Source organism: Adiantum capillus-veneris, chromosome 4 (assembly GCF_014529385.1).
Source record: "Adiantum capillus-veneris isolate H3 chromosome 4, ASM1452938v2, whole genome shotgun sequence".
Taxonomy (NCBI): domain Eukaryota; kingdom Viridiplantae; phylum Streptophyta; class Polypodiopsida; order Polypodiales; family Pteridaceae; genus Adiantum; species Adiantum capillus-veneris.
Window position 1 is genome coordinate 74,567,285 of NC_140934.1, and position 18,882 is coordinate 74,586,166.

The 18,882-nt window shown below is 44.2% G+C and overlaps 1 protein-coding gene across 4 annotated transcripts in view; it reads right to left on the reverse strand.

The window, feature by feature from the left end:
• The window catches only part of LNO1 (Nuclear pore complex protein), a 184,333-nt gene that overhangs the window by 87,786 nt on the left and 77,665 nt on the right, over window positions 1–18,882 (reverse strand). For all 4 annotated transcript variants that reach the window (XM_086510691.1, XM_086510690.1, XM_086510689.1 and 1 more), the window contains exons 4-6: window positions 15,855–16,004; window positions 15,438–15,562; window positions 15,198–15,310 (exon numbers count right to left, since the gene is read on the reverse strand). In XM_086510691.1, the coding sequence (XP_086366817.1) occupies window positions 15,198–15,310; window positions 15,438–15,562; window positions 15,855–16,004 (388 nt within the window). The remainder of the gene's footprint in view (window positions 1–15,197; window positions 15,311–15,437; window positions 15,563–15,854; window positions 16,005–18,882) is intronic.

Consider the following 18,882-nt stretch of genomic DNA (forward strand, 5'->3'; position numbering starts at 1 on the left):
GGAGTCGTAGCACACTCAGCTCCAGCCCAAGACTCACAGGTACAAAATAGGGTGTCGAGGCTCAGATGTGCATGGATGGTGTAGCAGTGCTCTGTGTAAGACTCTCTAGACGACTACGTGCAAGATAAGATGGAACTGTCCCAAAACGACTACTCATATGTACCACCGTAAAGAGCCACCAACGGCTCATAAATGTTAGCCATGTGGTGACCTGGCCACGAGGTCCACTAGGCCACCGTCGGTCGTCGGTAGGTCTGTCTAGTGTGAACCAGTCCCAATTTAACCCACTGTCCAACTCTATGTCCTATAAAGTGACACTGTAGCCCTGCTACAGTCCCAGACAAAGGCAAGCAAGCAGCACGTTGTGTTCGAGTTTCTAAGGTGGTGAGCGCCTTACTGCTGAATGCTCGAAATCATGTCGCTACTCCAGTGGATCTTTCGAACCAGGTTCTTAGCCTCCTTGGCTTTGTTGGCAAGCAGCCAATCAATATTCTTGTGGATAGTGGGTGTTCTACTAATTTCGTCAGCACATCTTTGATTACTAAACTTCGCCTTCAAACACAACCTAGTGAGACGGCTTACCAAGTAGAACTTGTTGATGGTTCTTTCCTCGAGTGCAACAAAAGGATTGAAAAGATGGATTTTCAGATTCAGGATTACCAAGATCAGCTTGGTTTTTCAATTATGCCCTTGTCACATTTATGACTTGATCCTTGGCCAATCTTGGTTATTTCAGTATGATCAAATAATCAGTTTCAGAGGTCACTCAATTCGACACTTTCACAAGCAACAGGAAATAGAGCTTTGTGTTCTTTTCAGTACCAAACCCATTATATTGGTTTCTGCTTTACAAGTCAAACGGCTGGTTCGGAAACGTGATTGTGCTACTACCTTAATCATGTTGCACGATGTCAAACCCGGTGAAGAAGAAGCAGAAGTTAAATCCTCCTCAAACATTGCTTATTTGCAACAACCCTTCTTTCAACCCCATCTGGACTTGTTTCTCGACGAGCTACCAACAACGTTGCCTCCTCGGCGTCCAGTGGATCATCCCATAGATTTGATCCCTAGCCAACCTGCACCAATTCGAGCCCCTTATCCAGTTTCATACTCAGAATCTCAAGAGATACAGCGGCAGCTAGAAGATTTGCTGGATAAAGGTCATATTCGCCCAAGCAAAAGTCCCTTTGGAGCCCCTGTCCTGTTGGTCAAAAAGAAAGATGGATCTATGCGTCTTTGCATCGACTATCGTGCTTTGAATAAGTTGACGATTAAAAACAAGTTTCCCATGCCTCGCATTGACGAGTTATTTGATCAATTATTGGGAGCGAAGATCTACTCCAAAATTAATCTAAAGTCAGGGTATCACCAACTTCACATTCGCATTGGTGATGAGTACAAGACAGCTTTTTGCACAAAGTATGGTCACTATGGATTTCTGGTGTTGCCATTCGGGTTAACCAATGCCCCGGCCTCTTTCATGACCCTGACGAACAAGATCTTCAGACCTTACTTGGACAAGTTCGTGATCGTCTATTTGGATGACATTTTAGTTTTCAATCGAACGATGGCTGATCACAAGGAACATTTGCAGCTTGTCTGCCAAATTTTGCGAACCAATGTGCTATACATCAACAAGAAGAAAAGTGATTTCTTCAAGAATCAAGTGGAATACCTTGGTCACATTATTTCTGCTAGTGGCGTTGCAGTCGATCCCAAGAAAATACAGGTCATTGTGGATTGACCTTTACCGCTCACCATCTCAGATGTGCGCTCTTTTTTGGGACTTGCAAATTTCTATCATACCAAGGTCCACAAGTTCTCAGACATTGCAACTCCTTTGACTGAGCTTACCAAGCACGATAAACTTGCAACATCCCTCTCACTTATAAACATTTGTCCTCAACTGTAGAGGTCCCAATGAGCTGCCCGGAGAGATATCAGAAAAATTCAAAATCTTGGTCAATGGTGAGTTGAGTTGGTCCATTCTCAGAAGAGAACTTAAAAATTAAATTAAACAAAAATACAAAAATTCAATACTTACCTTACCGGTTCATGTCCTTCCTTTAGTACCTCGAGGATATCCTTCACCAGTCATTAACCTTACGAGCCACGTAAGAACTCGTCATTCGCGTCTTTCCAACAAACGGATGTTTCCTTCTCTGAAAATCTATTAAGTCAATTCCGCCTTCTCATTCCTGAGAAGAGTTATCCTCCTAGAAGTCAAGCTAGGTTTATGTGCTTGTGCATAGCCTTGCACTATTAGTCCTGATGAAATCAACCCTCTTATATCTCCCACATAGGGCATGTCGAGAGCATTAAGCTCATGTAAATCTTCCTGTGGCCATCTTACCAAAGTAAGTTCTTTGTCACAAACTGATGACGTGGAGGACAGCAGAAACCCTAATTTCTGGCTGAAACCCTAAATTTCCTGCAAACCCTAAAATCTGCCAGAAACCCTAATTTGCAGCAAACCCTAATTTCAGGCTGAAACCCTAATTCAGAAACCCTAAAAACTGCCGGGGGTGCCACGTGGCAAGGTCGTACGGATTTCCGGAATTTGCGCCGCAAATTGCGCTAACAGCTTTTGGGCGTTGCTTTTTGGGCTCCTAGCCATAAGAGAGAGAGAACCTGCTTTTTTATTTTTAAAGATACTCTCTAAGAGAGAGAGAGAACTGATGCTTTCTATTTTTAAAAGTTTTTGGGGCTCTGCTTTTGGGCATCCCTTGTACTTTTAAATATGTGCAGAGGGATTCACTTCTCAGAGCATTTGGACGCAGAGTTTGAGAGTGAAACCCTAGCCACTCTCTTGTACTTTGATCTGATTAATATAAAAAGAAATACCGAGAGGGCCGCCAGTCTTTGGGGCCAATATCTCTAGGCACGGAACTCCGTCGGGCTAGTGCAAATCTATTGTGATCTGTGAATTGTTTTGAAGTGGTTATTTGGTGCTGTCGCGGTTCATTCTTGACTTGGGTGTCCAAGTTTGTTACACTGGTATCAGAGCACGGCCGATTTCTGTTCTACGGGAAAGCCGATCCCCGAATTTTTTTCCGCAGCACCTATGGCTTTAGCCAATGATCAGTCGACTCCCTCTACATCTGAAGGCAGGGATCACAACGAAGATTCCGGCACGGAGTATGGCCCACCTAGGCCTACTCTGGCGGAGCAACCATAGATGGAGCGTCGTCAATTGATTGATGATGCAACAAAGATGATGGTCAATTTTGCAAGGGACCCGAACATGGCAAAATATATGAACCAAACCTCTTTGGCAGAGGTACAGACGGAGTGGCAGAGAACCACACCACCACTCCCGAAACCCACTCTCAAGAAACCTTCTACCTCCAAGAAATATACAGAGAAGGAACTGGAAAACGTGGTTGATGCACGGATTGCTCAGCTTTTCGACGTGCAAAAGAAGGACAAAAGGCATGGCAAAAAGCAAAAGAAAGGCACTGACTTCCCAGGATATTTGGGTCGTCGGTCGACATTCGAAAAGGCAAAGAAATTGAAGGAGCACGTCAAGTATGAAGACCTACCCAGTTCTTCTTCTTCTGCTGCTGACACTTCTTCTAGCTCTTCAGACTCGAGCGAAGAAGACAGGAAAAGCAAAAAGCGAAGCAAGAAACAACACTTCGGAAAGGGCAAGAAAAAGGCAAGGAAGTCTAAGTCTCGCCCAGTGAGTGACACTTCTACAGAGGACTCGTCTACGGACAGTTCAGACTCTGACAACGGAAACTTTCATGCGAACAAGAAGAATCACTTTTGCGGGAGGACGCTATTCAGAGCACTCCAAGATTCGGAGAGCTGCCTCTTATTTAAGGGGAATCCTTGCACTTGGTGGTCCACGCTTCTATTAAGCAAGACTGTGCCAGTTACATGGTTGAAATTCAAGAGGCTTTTTTTCTTGGTTGACTCAAGAGTTTGAGCAAGATATACGAGCTGCTTGGAACCATCTCCGGATGACCAAGACCGATACAGTGAATGCTTATTGTGAAAGATTCTGGAGCTCTTTGCTACTCGCCTCTTCATTCAAGAAGATCTCATTCAGACAACAGATTGAGCGGTTTACCTTGGGTCTACCTACAGAGATCCGAGATCACTGCTTGGAACAGAAGTCAACTTCTATTCAAGCGCTGATGAGTCATGCGAAGCGGAGCTTTGCCATTCACTCTGGTAGTCTGACCTACCCCACAGATGAAGCCATGACACAACGAGCCGAATAGACATCTGGGAATAAAAGTAGAAAGAAAAAGAGCAACCCAGAGAAAAAGGATGCACGACCCAAGCTTACTCTTGAGGAGAGAGCTCGCTTCATCAAAGAGGGGAAGTAGTTTGGATGCGGGGAACATGGACATATCTCCGCGAAGTGCCCTAATAAGGCACAGAAAGAACAGAATGATAAAGACGACGACAGGCCTGAGCAGCTGAGGAACGTGGCAGAAAAGGCAAATAGAAAAACAGAACTGGTACCACATGGCGTCGAACCTGCACCGACTCTAATGAATGAAAGTACAACCATTGCCGCTTTTGGGGCAAAGTGAAGGATCAGGAATCTCTTTTGAAAGGGCCAAGGCCAACTTCTTTTCACTTGGAATTGGCGGCTAGATTTGGAATTACGGCCGACAGACTGACGCCACAGGCAGAGGTAGTTCGACTGGCACCCGGATGGGATGTTGCCATTACGCCGAGCATTGGCAAACTTTGTTTGCAATGACAGGGGTGTTCAGGGCACGCGAGTGACTTTCTACTATGGATCCCTGGGTACCACAAGAACTACGCCATGGTTGACTACCGGGCCAAGAAAGCGACTTTGATAAATGAAGGGCTTAGAGATTGTACCTGATGAACTTCAGTTTCTTACTCATTCTTTCGGGAGAGAACTGAACGATGGATAAAGGTTGAATATGTTTTGACCTGATCAAAAGAAAGCCAAGATTTTTCTCCACACTCATGCCGATTGCTTTTCAGAGGGCCTAAAGATCAAACCATTGATCTGATACCTGGAAGCATGCCACCGAATCGGCCATCTTACCGTGTGAGCCGAGTACAGAAAGAAAAGATTATGAACCCAGGAAAGACCTCTTGGAAAAGAGTCTTGTCTAGCCTAGTACTTCACCCTATTGCTCTCCAGTGTTGTTGGTTTTGAAGAAAGACGGATCTTGGAGAATGTGCATCGATTATAGCGCTCTCAACAAAATCACCATCAAAAAACAGATTTCCGATTCCTAGGATCAATGATATACTCGACAGGTTACAATGATATACTCGACAGGTTACAGGGATCCTCGTGCTTTAGAAGGATTGACTTGAAGAATGGATATCATCAGATCAGGATAGAGCCAGGAGCTGCCTACAAGACAGCTTTTCGGACGACTTTTGGGTTATTTGAGTTTTTTGGTGATGCCTTTTGGCTTAACCAATGCTCCTGCGACATTTAACCGGATGATGGACAGGATTTTTCGAGAGTACAGGCTATTTGTTCGCAGTTTCTTTGACGACATCATTGTTTTCTCCAAGAATGAGGCAGAACACAGAGTTCATCTGCTTCAAGTCTTTCAGGCATTACGAGATCACACGTTAGTGATTAATGCAAAGAAAAGTGAATTTCCTTGCTACCAGAGATACACTTTTTGGGACACATTGTGTCACCAGCAGGAGGGCAAATGGATCCGGCCAAGATAGAGACTATCCGTGATTGGCCCGATTTGAGGAATGTCCATGAAGTTAGAAGCTTCTTGGGACTGTGTTCATACTACAGGCGGTTCATACGAAAGTTTGCAGAGGTTGCTTCCCCTTTGCATATCTTGACACAGAAAGGGGTACCTTTCTCATGGGGATCCACAGAGGTGACTGCTTTTCAGACCTTGAAAGAGAAATTGACTACGGGACCTATTGTGACTTTGCCGGACTTGCAGAGGTCATTTGAAGTGTATTGTGATGCTTGTGGTCGTAGTTTGGGTGCGGTCTTGATGCAAGAAGGCCATGTCATAGCTTACAAGAGCCGTTTGTTCTCTAGGCCGGATATGACAGCACAGATTTATGAGAAAGAGCTTTTGGCGGTTATCCATGCTCTTACTAATGGCGGCACTACCTACTCGGAGAGGATTTTACTATCTTTACAGACCATCAGAGTTTGCGCTACTTCTTGTCATAGAAGCAGCTTTCAAAAAAGCAGATGCGGTGGGCGAACATCTTGTCACAGTTTCACTTCCAGATTGTCCATAAGCAAGGACAGAAGAATGTGGTGGCAAATGCTTTGTCTCGGAAGCCATTGGTTCTGCCTATTTCCGCGATACATCACAGGAGCTTCGAAAGATATGGTGGATTAGTATGCCACAGACACAGATTTTGCAGATATTTTCACACGGATACAGAATGGGGAGAGAGTAGCTCGATACTCCCTTCGGGAAGGCTACTTGATGAAAAAAAGATTATGTTGTGCGTTACACAACCATTGAAGGCAAAGGTTATGACTGAATGCCACTGTCCACCTATTACAGGTCACCGCGGCATTGCTACCACCATGAAGGGGGTAGAGAGATACTTCTTTTGGCCGAGACTCAAAAAGGATGTGGAAGAGTTTGTGCGCAGTTGCTTGGTATGCCAGAAGCTCAAGTTTAACAGGCATAAGGCACAGGGATTATTACAGCCTTTACCCATACCCACCGAACCTTGGGAAAGTATTGCAATGGATTTCAGTTTTGATCTCCCCAGAACACAGAATGATCACGATGATTTTCCGATTACATGGCACGTCTGAGACCATTGCCTCCGACAGAGACCCCAGATTTATGAGTTTGTTTTGGAAGGCAATTTGGGAGAACATTGGCACGCAATTGCAGTTCTCGTCATCGTTCCACTTGCAGACTGACGGGCAATTTGAGATTGCCAATTCAGTGATTTTAGATTTATTGAAGTCTTGTATCTCGGATCAGAAGACTCAATGGGAAAAGAACTTACCTTTGGTGGACTTTGCCTACAATAACACGATACACTCGTCGACGCGGAAGGCGCCATTTGAGATTGTTGAAGGTGCTGCGAAGGTTCCATCCTTCTTGAGCACGAAAGATTAGATATTTGAAGCGGATGAATATTCGCGAGATTTGGATACGGCTTTTGCCAAGGTTCGCGAGACTTTGCAGGAGTCTCAAGAACGAAAGAAAAAGGCAGCCGATCGCCATCGTCGCGACTTGAAACTGAAGAAGGATGATTGGGTGCTCTTACTTTTGAGAAGGCATGCCTAAGAAAGAAAAAGGGAAAGGAGAGGCTTTTTCCGAAGCTTAGTATGCAATACTACGGACCTTTCCAAATAACTGAAAAGATAAATGATGTCTCCTTCCGATTGAAACTACCAGATACTTGGAGGATTCACAATGCATTGCATGTGAGTCTTTTGAAACCTGTTAAGGGTGATGTGCCTGATGATGGAGAGCCTGATGAGCAACCCGCAGTGGAAGAAAACGAGGAGCAACCCGCAGTGGATACAAAGAAAGGTAAAGTCCGAAGGAGGTTCTTGGTTAAGTTCAAGAACTTTCCTGCATTTCATGCGAAGTGGATGGAGGAGGAGGACCTAGCAGATACTCCTCGGATTGTGAAACTTTACCTCGATGTTTTGGTTTAGCATAGTCTACTCCAAACGGAACCCAGAAATTCAGCTTGGCCAAAGACCTGGTGCAGTGGGATGCACAAGAGGGGAGTCACTCCACTCCTTTGTCAACAGATGCCTTGATTTTGATACTAAAGTCACTTTGAGCTTCAGGGATACTGAGAACTGATAGTATTCTACTGGGATGACTTTATGAAATGGAATTCCTGATAATGATACTGATTTGTTCTTGACTTCTTATAAGTGCAGGAACTGATAGACAAAATGACTACAGCCTTTTGGTCTGAATGATCTCGAATAGACATGGTTGCAATAGGGGTTAGCCAATCGGACATCGATGAGCTCCCGACTGACCTAGATGTGATTACTAGCTACATGCCGATAAATCATGGTCTAAGATCCGAATGAATGTTGAATCTCATGTGATGTCCTGTGATGTCCTGTGATGTGACTGTCGATTTGGTACATGTGCTAGATGTGTCTTCCTAGTACATAGGTACTAACAGTCAGTGTCTGCTAAGATAGTTTAAAGCTTTTGTCAGTTTTGCAGGCGTAATCGCGGTCGATTACAATGCTTTCAAGAGGGGGGTATGTCACAAAGTGATGACGTGGCGGACAGCAGATACTCTCATTTTTGGTTGAAACCCTAAAATTCCTGCAGACCCTAAAATCTACCAGAAACCCTAATTTGCAGCAAACCCTAATTTCAGGCTGAAACCCTAATTCAGAACCCTAAAAACTGTCGGGGGTGCCACGTGGCAAGGTCGTACGGATTTCCGGAATTTGCGCCGCAAATTGCGCTGACAGCTTTTGGGCCAAGCTCCACGCCATGAGAAAGAGAGAACGTGCTTTTTTTTTTTTTTTAAGATACTCTCTAAGAAAGAGAGAATTGATGCTTTCTATTTTTAAAAGCTTTTGGGGCTCTGCTTTTGGGCATCCCTTGTATTTTTAAATATGTGGAGAGGGATTCACTTCTCAGAGCATCTGGACGCAAAGTCTGAGAGTGAAACCCCAGCCACTCTCTTGTACTTTGATCTGATTAATATAAAAAGAAATACCAAAAGGGCGCCAGTCTTTGGGGCCAATATCGCTAGGCACGGAACTCCGTCGGGCCAGTGCAAATCTATTGTGATCTGTGAATTGTTTTGAAGTGGTTACTTGGTGCTATCGCGGTTGATTCTTGACTTGGAGTGTCCAAGTCTGTTACATTCTTATTATGGGCCTTTGCTTTGGGTAGGCCAATTGCTCTGATCCGAAGATCCCTTGTGCAGTGCCGCACGTCTTTCCGCGTTTTTCCTCCAGCGGGTTGTTACCACCTGCAGTGTTTTCTTTACGCCTGCTTGCGTCTATTTCTTGCGGAAATCATCAAGAAATTTTACTTAGCAAGCATCTAGAACTGCTCACAAAATCTTAGGCAAATAAAAATTCTAGCCATACCATTCTGTGAACATAAGTTCAAACTCGACCCACCTAAGGGCGAACCCGCCGTAGATCTCAATGATGTTCTCCCATATGTGGTTAGGGTAATTCTTACCATTTTAAAATGGTTGGCGAGTTTTACTCTTACAAACATAATAGTTCAAATTTATTCCAGCAGCGTGTAAATGCTACTTGACCTACTTATGGAGAAATATATACCGCAACCAAAAGTTGCTACTGTAATGGTAAAAGCACATAGCGTACTCAATGATCAACGACCATCAAAAAACCTCTTCTCCGTAGAGAAACTCAAATTTCTTCTACCGAGCACATTTGAAATAGAGATTCTTGTGTCGGAATATCCTTGCGCCAAAAAGGCCCTCAAGAGAGTATAACTAACTCCCGTCCAGTTCCCTAGCATAGGTCTGCATCTTCGTGTGTTATCCATGTACCCAAAGGTGTACATAATTCTTAAGCTGAGTTTTGGTGAACTTGGAAAATTACCTTCCCTACGTAAGATCCTTAGAGCAAAGACGCTCAACCTCACGATCCCTTGGCTCGATCTTAGAGCAAAATCCGCTCATCAAATAAGCTAGGATTTCAATCCTTGGATTCCTCGAGCAGAGGCCGTAGCTGTCGCTTGTTCCTTCCCACGTAAAGAGAGTGTTCATTCACTTGTGCGAAAAGCACTACCATATCTTCCCTTACAGGGTAAGGGGTGTAGGCTCATAGGGTACTCCAGCTTGATAAAAGCTTTTATTTTCTTGAAAACTCGGAATGGGTCCTTCGTAACGTCCTACCCACAATAGCAGGTAATTTGTTGGAGAATTACCGGATACTAGATCAAGTATTGATCTTCTGGAAGGTTAGCAAACCAGTTCATCTCATAGAAGAATGTTCCAACTTGATCCTCCTCTCATAAATACTCAAGAGTGATTGTCCTAGTTAGACACATGCATTCCTTGTGCAAAAAAAAAAATGCACTTTGTAACTTCCTCAAAGATGTAACTTTGATCAGACCTGTCCTCTCACTTGAAGTTTGAGGGTCTTCTATTCAAAAACTTAGGAGTTAGATTGAATTCCTTTACTCCAAACTTTCTCCGGATAGGAACATATCCTTCGAGGAGAGGTAACAAAAATTCGTTGTTTCTGTGTTCAATGGTTCCCCTCCCACTGCGGGGATTAGATTCTATGTACACTAAGGTGTACACTTTCAGCTTTTATTGCTGACTCCACCATCTGCTGCAAAGTATCTTGCAGATGCGCTTACAAATTCGGGCAAAAGTCTTTCGTTGAATTTCTTCATCTTTCCTTCCTCAGAGAGGATCAAGAGTGGAGCTACCTTGGCAAGAGTAAACCACTACTTGCTTTGACTCGCTCGTGTTCCTATTGGGCAAACTTCTGATGGGAATGATGATGATCATGCTGTGTGCAACCGGAGGATATGCATCTAATCTAAGTGACTGGTCATGCACCGTCTGTGAACAGACTCACAAAAGTGCTAGATCACTTCCTATTCTAGACTAACTTGACTAAACTGAACCCTGGTCATGTTGTAGCTTGTCCACGGAGACATAGGGTTGGATGTGTCACGTGACAAGCTTGGCCAATCACGATGCCCGAGGATGCAAGGATCTTCGCATCATAGACAAGGTCTACATCGGAGGCTACAGAGCATCATTGAGCAACATCAAGCATACCCCCACAGAGAGCTGACATTGAGGCTATACTATAGAGAACTATGAGAGAGTTCATGGGATGATCACCATTGTATACTTTCTCCATTGTACCCTCATTAGCCCTCATGTGATAGTACCTCACACATGCCGCCCGCTCTCTCCTCTAGAAGTTGAAGAAGGCCCATGTTGTGCATGTCGCCTCCAACAATCGGGATCTGGGACTATCAGCCACAACCTGTAAAATTTGTACTCCTAATAAGATGAGGAGAGTAGCAAATGACCATAAAGAAGAACGCAAAAACATTCACAAAATAAGAACAAAAAGTTGCTTCCTTTTAAGCTTAAAGTTCTTTGCATTGTCACTGCAGACTTAATGACAAGAAGATAAATATGTTCTTGATTCACAGCCAAGACTGAGTCTTTGAATTTTCAGATTTTCCTTTTCTGCCAGTGAAAGCAAGAGAGCTTTTGTTTAGCTCTTTCGCGGCATGGACCGATAACTGTCACCAGCAGATTTAAATCATAATCATCACAAGTGAAGAAGTTTCCAAAGGCTTGTCCAAGAAAGCGCAGTTTTGTAAGAGATACCGAGGACCAACAACAACATAGTAGATGATATCACGTACACTTAAGATTGCCTAAAGAAGTTGTCTTAACAAAATCCACAACTACCCCAGAATAAAGCCAATGCCCATACCCCACACTGTCACCTATGGGTAGTAAAACCTGGCTAACAGCCCAGCTCAGCAATGAAAAGCTTTAACAGATCCCAGGTGATTTATCATCATCAATTGGACATCAAGAATATTGCAGAATTTCTACTTGAACATGAAGCAGCACGCAATCCTTCACGGTTTATTGACTGGGCTGCCCATTTTGCTTTCTGAAATCTGTATGCCATTTGTTTCTACTGTCACAAATCAGTGACGTGGCATAACCCCAGACACCCAAATGAGTTGCAGACCAGACACACACACTCTCTCTGGCGGGCAGGCAGTCCCGGAAATTCTGGCTGAAATGCTGACGTGGCACTGCCGTACGAACCCCCGCGATTGCGGCGCAAAAAGCGGAAAAACAGTTCGGACAGCTGACGTGGCAAAAAGCGTACAAAAAATTCCTACGCTGATTTTTGGCAGTTTTGGCTACACAAAGCGAGAGAGAGAGAGAGAGAGAGAGAGAGAGAGAGAGAGCTTTTGGGGATTACTTGCTTTTTTTTTAATTCCGCTTGGAGCAAAAGTCAGATTCTATCCACGAACTGATGAGTCATGCGAAACGGGGCTTTGCCTTTCACTCAAGCAGTTTGACCTACCCCACAGAGGAGATCATGACGGAGAAAACAAAACAGACTTCTAAAAATGAAAGTAGAAAGCAGAAGAGCCCCCATGATCAGAAAGATAAAGATGCACGACCCCGGCTCACTCCTCGGGAAAGAGCCACCTACATTAAAGAGGGGAAGTGTTTTGGATGCGGGGAAACGGGACACATCTCCGCGAAGTGCCCTAAAAAGGCACAGAAAGAACAAGATGAAGAAAGGCTAGAGAGTTCAAAAGCAGCTGAGGAACGTGGCAGAAAAGGCAGATGAAAGCTTAACTGGTACCACATTGCATGGGGCCCGAATTGAATCAGATGAATGAAAGTACAAAACTTTGTCGCATTTAGGGCAAAGTGAAAGATCAAGAAGCCCTCATTTTCTTTGATAAAGGAGCCAAGACCCACTTCTGTTCACTTGAATGGGCGGCTCGATTTGGGATTACGCCCGGCAGGCTGAGGCCACAGACGGAGGTAGTTCTAGGGGCACCCGGACGGGATGTTGCCATTACACCGATCATTGGCAAACTTCGTTTGCAATGTCAAAGGTGTTCAGGGCACGAGTACTTCTACGTAAATCCCTTGGAAGGGTGTGACGTCCTCTTTGAAATCCCTTGGTACCATAAGAACAATACCGTGGTTGACTATTGGGCCGAGAACGCGACTTTGACAAATGAAGGAACGGCACAGCCATTGTACTTGATGAAATTCAGTTTCTTTTCTTCATTTTCTGGAGAGAACTAAATGATGATTGAAGGTCGTATATGTTTTGACCTCAAAAAAAAAAAAAACGTCAAGATTTTTCTCCACACTCGTGCCGATTGCTTTTCTGAGGGCTTGCCAGGCGAGTTGCTATCAGCTCGTCCTGAGGATCATACCATTGATTTGATACCTGGAAGCACACCACCGAACCGGCCACCATACTGTGTTAATTCAGTGGTACTGGATTTATTGAAGTCTTCTTCGTTGGATCAAAAGACTACATGAGAAAAGGTTTTTACCTTTGGTGGAATATGCCTACAATAACACGATCAACTCTTTGATGGGGAAGGTGCCATTTGAGATTATTGAATTTGCTACGAAGGTTCCACCCCTCCTTAGCACGAGCAATAAGATTTTCTTTTGAAGCCGACCGGTTCACGAGAGACTTGGACTTGGTCCGGAAGGCTTTGGAGAAATCTTAGGAAAGACGGAAGAAAGGAAGCAGATCTACATCGTCACGATTTGAAATTAAGGAAAAACGATTGGGTGCTCTTACGTTTTGAGAAGGCATGCCCGAGAAAGAAAAAAAAAGGAAAGGAGCGGCTTTTTTTTTTCCAAAGATTAGCATGAGATACTATGGACCTTTCCAGATTTTCGAAAAGATAAATGATGTCTCTTTTCGACTGAAGCTGCCCGATACTTGGAGGATTCACAATGCTTTTCATGTGAGTCTCCTAAAGCCTTTTAAAGGCGATGTGCCTGATGATGGGGAGCCTGATGAGCAACTCGAAGTGGAGGAAAACGAGGAGATACTCGTTCCAGAACAGATTTTGGCACATAAAGAAAGAAAGGTATAAGGTAAAATGATAAGGCGGTTCTTGGTTAAATTCAAGAACTATCCCGCATTGGATGCGTAGTGGATGGAGCAGGAGGACTTGGCAGATACTCCTCAGATTGTGAACCTTTACCTTGAAGCATTTGGTTTAGCATAGTCTACTCCAAAATTGAACCCCGAACTCAACTGGGCGGAATTTGGTGCAGTGGGTATGCACAAGAGGGGAGTCGCTCCACTCTTTTGTCAACAAATTGTGCCGATTTTGATAATAAAGTCACTGATGTCTCTTTTGAGTTTCAGGAATACTCTGAGCTGACAGTATTCTGTTGTATTACTTTATGACCTGGAATTCCCGATAATATGATACTAATTTGTTCTTAACTTGTTTAAGTGCAGGAATTGATAGACGAAATGACTGCACCATTTCGGTCTGAAAGATCTCGATAGACGTGATTGCAATAAGGATTAGTCAATCGGGCATCTATGAGGTCCCGAGTGGATCTAGATGCGATTGCTAAATACGTTGCCGATTAATCATGGTCTGAGATCCGAATGAATTTTGAATGTGATTTGTCATGTGATGTCTTGTGATGTCAAGTGATGTCCTGTGATGTGACTGTCGATTGGTACATTTGCTAGATGTGTGTTCCTAGTGCGTCGGTACTAACACTCAGTGTCTGCTAAGAAAGTTTATGGCCTCTGTCTGTTTTGCAGGCATAATCGAGGGCGACTAGAATGCTTTCAAGAGGGGGTATGTCACAAATCACTGACGTGGCATAACCCCAAACACCCAAATGGATTGCAGACCGGACACAACCTCTCTCGCGGGCAAGCAGTCCCCGAAATTCTGGCTGAAATGCTGCCATGGCACTGCCGTACCGGCCCCTGCAGAATGCAGCGCAAAAAGCGGAAAAACAGTACGGACAGCTGACATGGCAAAAAGCATACGGAAAATTCCTACACTGATTTTAGGTAGTTTTGGCTACACAAAGCGAGAGCGAGAGAGAGAGAGAGAGAGAGAGAGAGCTTTTGGGGATTACTTGCTTTATTTTTAATGCCCAAGAGAGCTTGTGAGATTAACTGCTTTATTTTTGCAAGGCTTTTTATGGGCAGCTTTTGGGGCTCTGCTTTTGGCATCCCTTGTAAACCTTTATAAGTGTGGGTGGGGCTCCCACTCTGCAGAGCATCTGGACGCAGAGTCTGAGAGTCAGACCCTCCCACTCCTTGTACTTTGAGCACAGATTTAATACAAAAAGAAATACCGAAAGGGGCGCCAGTCTTTGGGGCCAATATCTCTAGGCACGGAACACCGCCGGGCCGTGTCGAATCAATTGTAAACTATGAACTGTTTTGAAGTGAATCTCTGCAGTGTTGCGGTAGAATCTTGACTTGGAGTGTCCAAGTTTGTTACATCTACACTCTTCAAGCACCAACAGCAAGGGCTCTAAAAAAGTATTGCGCTAGCAGTGTTCCCTACTAAACAGACTCACAGATTAAGATGCACAATAAACTTTGTGTTCTCTACCATTAGCCCTCCGAAGAGCTGAATGCCTGTTGGGATGAGCACACCGGCACCAGTGTCCAGCTATAAATGAAATATTGGCTCACGTATTTATACAGCACTATCAACAGAGAAGCATACCAGGGCTGTATGTAACAAGAGAGAGTATAAGGTCCTGTCTCAGAGGGTAAAATAGAGCTATCAATTGTTGTAAAAAATCCTTCAAAGGAGACAATTTTTGCGCTGTGAAGGTCCTGCCAATAAAGAAAATAAAAGTATGAGACAAAGAACATTCCAACTTTAATCAAAACTTTTGTCCTAGGAATCGCTTCACGTTTCTGACAACATAACATTAAAGCGTGAACAGATGCACAAAACCACCTTGACAATGGGACCTGCATTGGATGCAAGCACAAAAATCCAAGAGTTATCCTCTTCACCACCCGAATCTTTAGCGACACAGCTCACTAAGATGCTGTCCAAGCGTTCCCACTTCAAAGTATCAACTGCGGCAAACATGATAGAAGATCAACCTTCGGTACAACCCCACACGTAATTATGTCAACTTAACATTTCATATGCTAAGTGGCATTTTTTGTTACTAGAGATACTTTGAGTCAATAAAGACTTCTCTCTACCAAAATTGTGACACATCTCAATTTTCAACTCATAATTGTTTGTCTTAGTGACTTTCTAAATGCTGAAAGAGCATAAGAAATAGGAAGTAGAGAAACTTAATGAATCGGACAGATAATGCTTGCAACTAGACTTCAAATCTTTGCTTAAAACTATCAATACCATATGCCTCAAGGCCGCCATCCTTTGCCTCCGTAAACATTTCTTGTGGAAGCCCATAGGTCGATCGAGACGACGACTGTGAATGAAAAATGTGGAGATTCTTGTCCTTTGTAGTATAGCAAAAGTACTCCCCATCTGGACTCCAGTCCACTGCCAAAACAAAGACAAGACAAGACACCATGATGAAACACGGTAACCGAAGGCAACAGATTTCACGGTACTCTTCTTCAATGGCTCGGGGACGAGACAATCATATTTTTTCACAGAACTTGAGTCCAAAAACTTCAAAAAAAAACTACTACTTATCTTTCGATAAGTAAACAAACCATTAGTGATATTAATTCGTCACAGCTAGTTTATTTGATTATAGCTGAGCTCTGCATATTTCCCTCCTTGTCCCAGCCCAGCTCCCTAGAATTCTTTTCTCTGTTTTAACTCGATATATGATCACACTACAAGAAGGTGGAAGCCCGATTAATAAGAATATGAGCTCTATTAAACTTCATGCCACCAGCATAAACAAACAGCTTCCCCCTGCTTCCTTTACTTCTGAATCCTCCTCTATATAGGGCTTCTTTGTGAGACTATACTTGTTTCAACAAGCTCTTGGCCCTTTCACCTCCCTGACCTCCAATTTAAACCTCAGCCCATAACACCACAAGACAAGGCCAGAGGGAGATGTACGAGTCCATTGCAAAAGTATCCTGGAAACTTCAATGAAGGCATGCTAGTAGCTATCATGTGGCAGTCCATTGCACGGGTTGATGATGACATGATAGCCTTGTACAGACCGACCGACCGACAACACGGATGCCTGACATGGCAGCCCGCTGTACAAACGGAGTGATGATGTGGCAGCAGCGTAAGGACGATGTGCTGACATGGCAAGCCCTGTGGGAAGCAGTCTACCCAGATCCTTTTTGTGTGCCCCTCGGTGGGGATTGAGCCAATAAGTTGCCTTACCTGGTCCAGTTGTTTTTAATATTTGCTTTGTGGGTTCCTTTTTGCAACCAGGGGCTATTAAATACAGGGCAACGTGCCTATTGTACTCAAATTGTGAGAGTGAGTTCTCCAAGCAGTTGTTATCAGTGATTGCTTGACATCAATATAAACACCTACACAAGCCACAAGGGCGTTAGTTATTGTCCTTTTTGTATTCATGTCCAGCAATCATTGAGTACAACTGCTTGGAGAGCCCACTCTCACAATCCAAGTACACGAGGCACGCTTGATGACGTGGCAGAAGCCACCTGGAGCACATGCAAACAACCCCACCCAAGTCTATGTTTGATAGCCCGTGATTTGTGCCGCAAATCACAGTGTAGACCACAATGCAAATTAAGGAGCTGTACATTCACCTACTGAAGTGGCAAAGATCCTACTTGGGAGTGCTTTTGGGGCACCAGTTATTCCCATATGACACATTCAAATGTTTTGAAGCCTTAGTTCTGCGTATCAGATGATTCATTAAGTGCTTTTATGCACATTTGTTTATAGAATATGAATATTAACTTGCTTTTAAACCAGTGCCATAAATTAAAGATTAGGAGTTTAGGGTTTACGTTGTTCCAAGAGTTTGTGGTTCTTCTGCATGGGAAACATCATGTCATAGCAGATCACCTTTCTAGGGTGGACAATCCTGAAGAAACATAAGGAGTGAAGATCCTTTCCCTGACAGTTGCCTGTTCAAGGTGGAGACTACTCCTAAATGGTACGGTGATTGTTGGTCACGGGAATGTACCCTCACAATCCCTCTCCACTGCAAAAGAGAAGCCTACTATTTAAGTCAAAGCTCTTTAGTCTGATCGGTGGCCATCTGTACAAATCTAGTCCAAATGGTGTTTAACGCAGTCTTGTCTCTCCTCATGAAGTAGAAAGTATTCTAGAGGACGCCCACAGTGGTCGACCACATATTCACTACCCTCGCCACACTATTGCACAAAGGATCTTGCAAAGTGATTTATGGTGGCCAGAGATGCCATTGCCTATGTCAAAGCATGTGATGTTTGCCAAAGATGTGCGCCTAAGCATAGTCGGCAAGCTAACCGTCCTCTACAGGTGTCCATCGCTTGGCTACCCTTTGAGAGGGCTTGGATTTTGCCAGTCCTATCCACACAGATGTAGCACAAAAGCGAGTACCATGCTCTCTGTGGTGAGGGTCACCTCTGTGCAGTATTGAAGCCTCGCTCACAAGGTGCACTGCTAGACATAGGTACAAGGTACACACCACAACAGAAAACTGAAAATGATAACTCATAATAGCACCTTAGTACAACTCGTGAAAGCAGTGAGCTTGAGAGAAGAACATACTATTTGTACTTGCATTGCTCAAAAGATGACTTAAGACCATGACCAGAACTGATGACTACATGGCAGCCCACACAGCTCTGGACCAAGCCTCAGAGACAAGTACAATGGGGTTGCAGAGGCTGAGGTGCAATGGCTAAGTGCAGGGAGTATTGCCTCAGATAGACTAAAGCGACACGGACAACTAGCCCGAGGGTGAGTGTTCCTTTCCACCCAGGTGAGTGTCCCCTTAGGCAGGGGATACTCGACTCCATGACACAGTGACTTTGTGACTAGACCTTTCACCAGATATAATGGGGAAATATCCAAGCGAGTGGCTCGCTACCTCTACATCCATTATCAGGGTAAGGGGCTGGATCACATGGTTCCACTTAGGGACCCTTTGGTCCACACAGCAAATGCTACCCTTGCCCCTAGGTCCACTCTGGCACCCCTGCCACTTGGTTCATACAGAAGAGGTATATGTTGGATCAACCACCTCAGGTATATTGGTACTTAGGTACACTAGTGCACCTTGGTCTACCCGCTAGGTACACTAAGTCTAAGTGGTCTGTTGGCTACTTGGGTACACGTTGCACTTCTTTGGATCGCTTCTACCCACCTTATTCCAGATCACTGTAGTTGGCTACAGATTGCCCGATATTAAACTACTTACTGTCACGGTGACGCACCCCAAGCGAAGAACCGGATGACTACTCATTCCTAGGAAGATTGGATATGG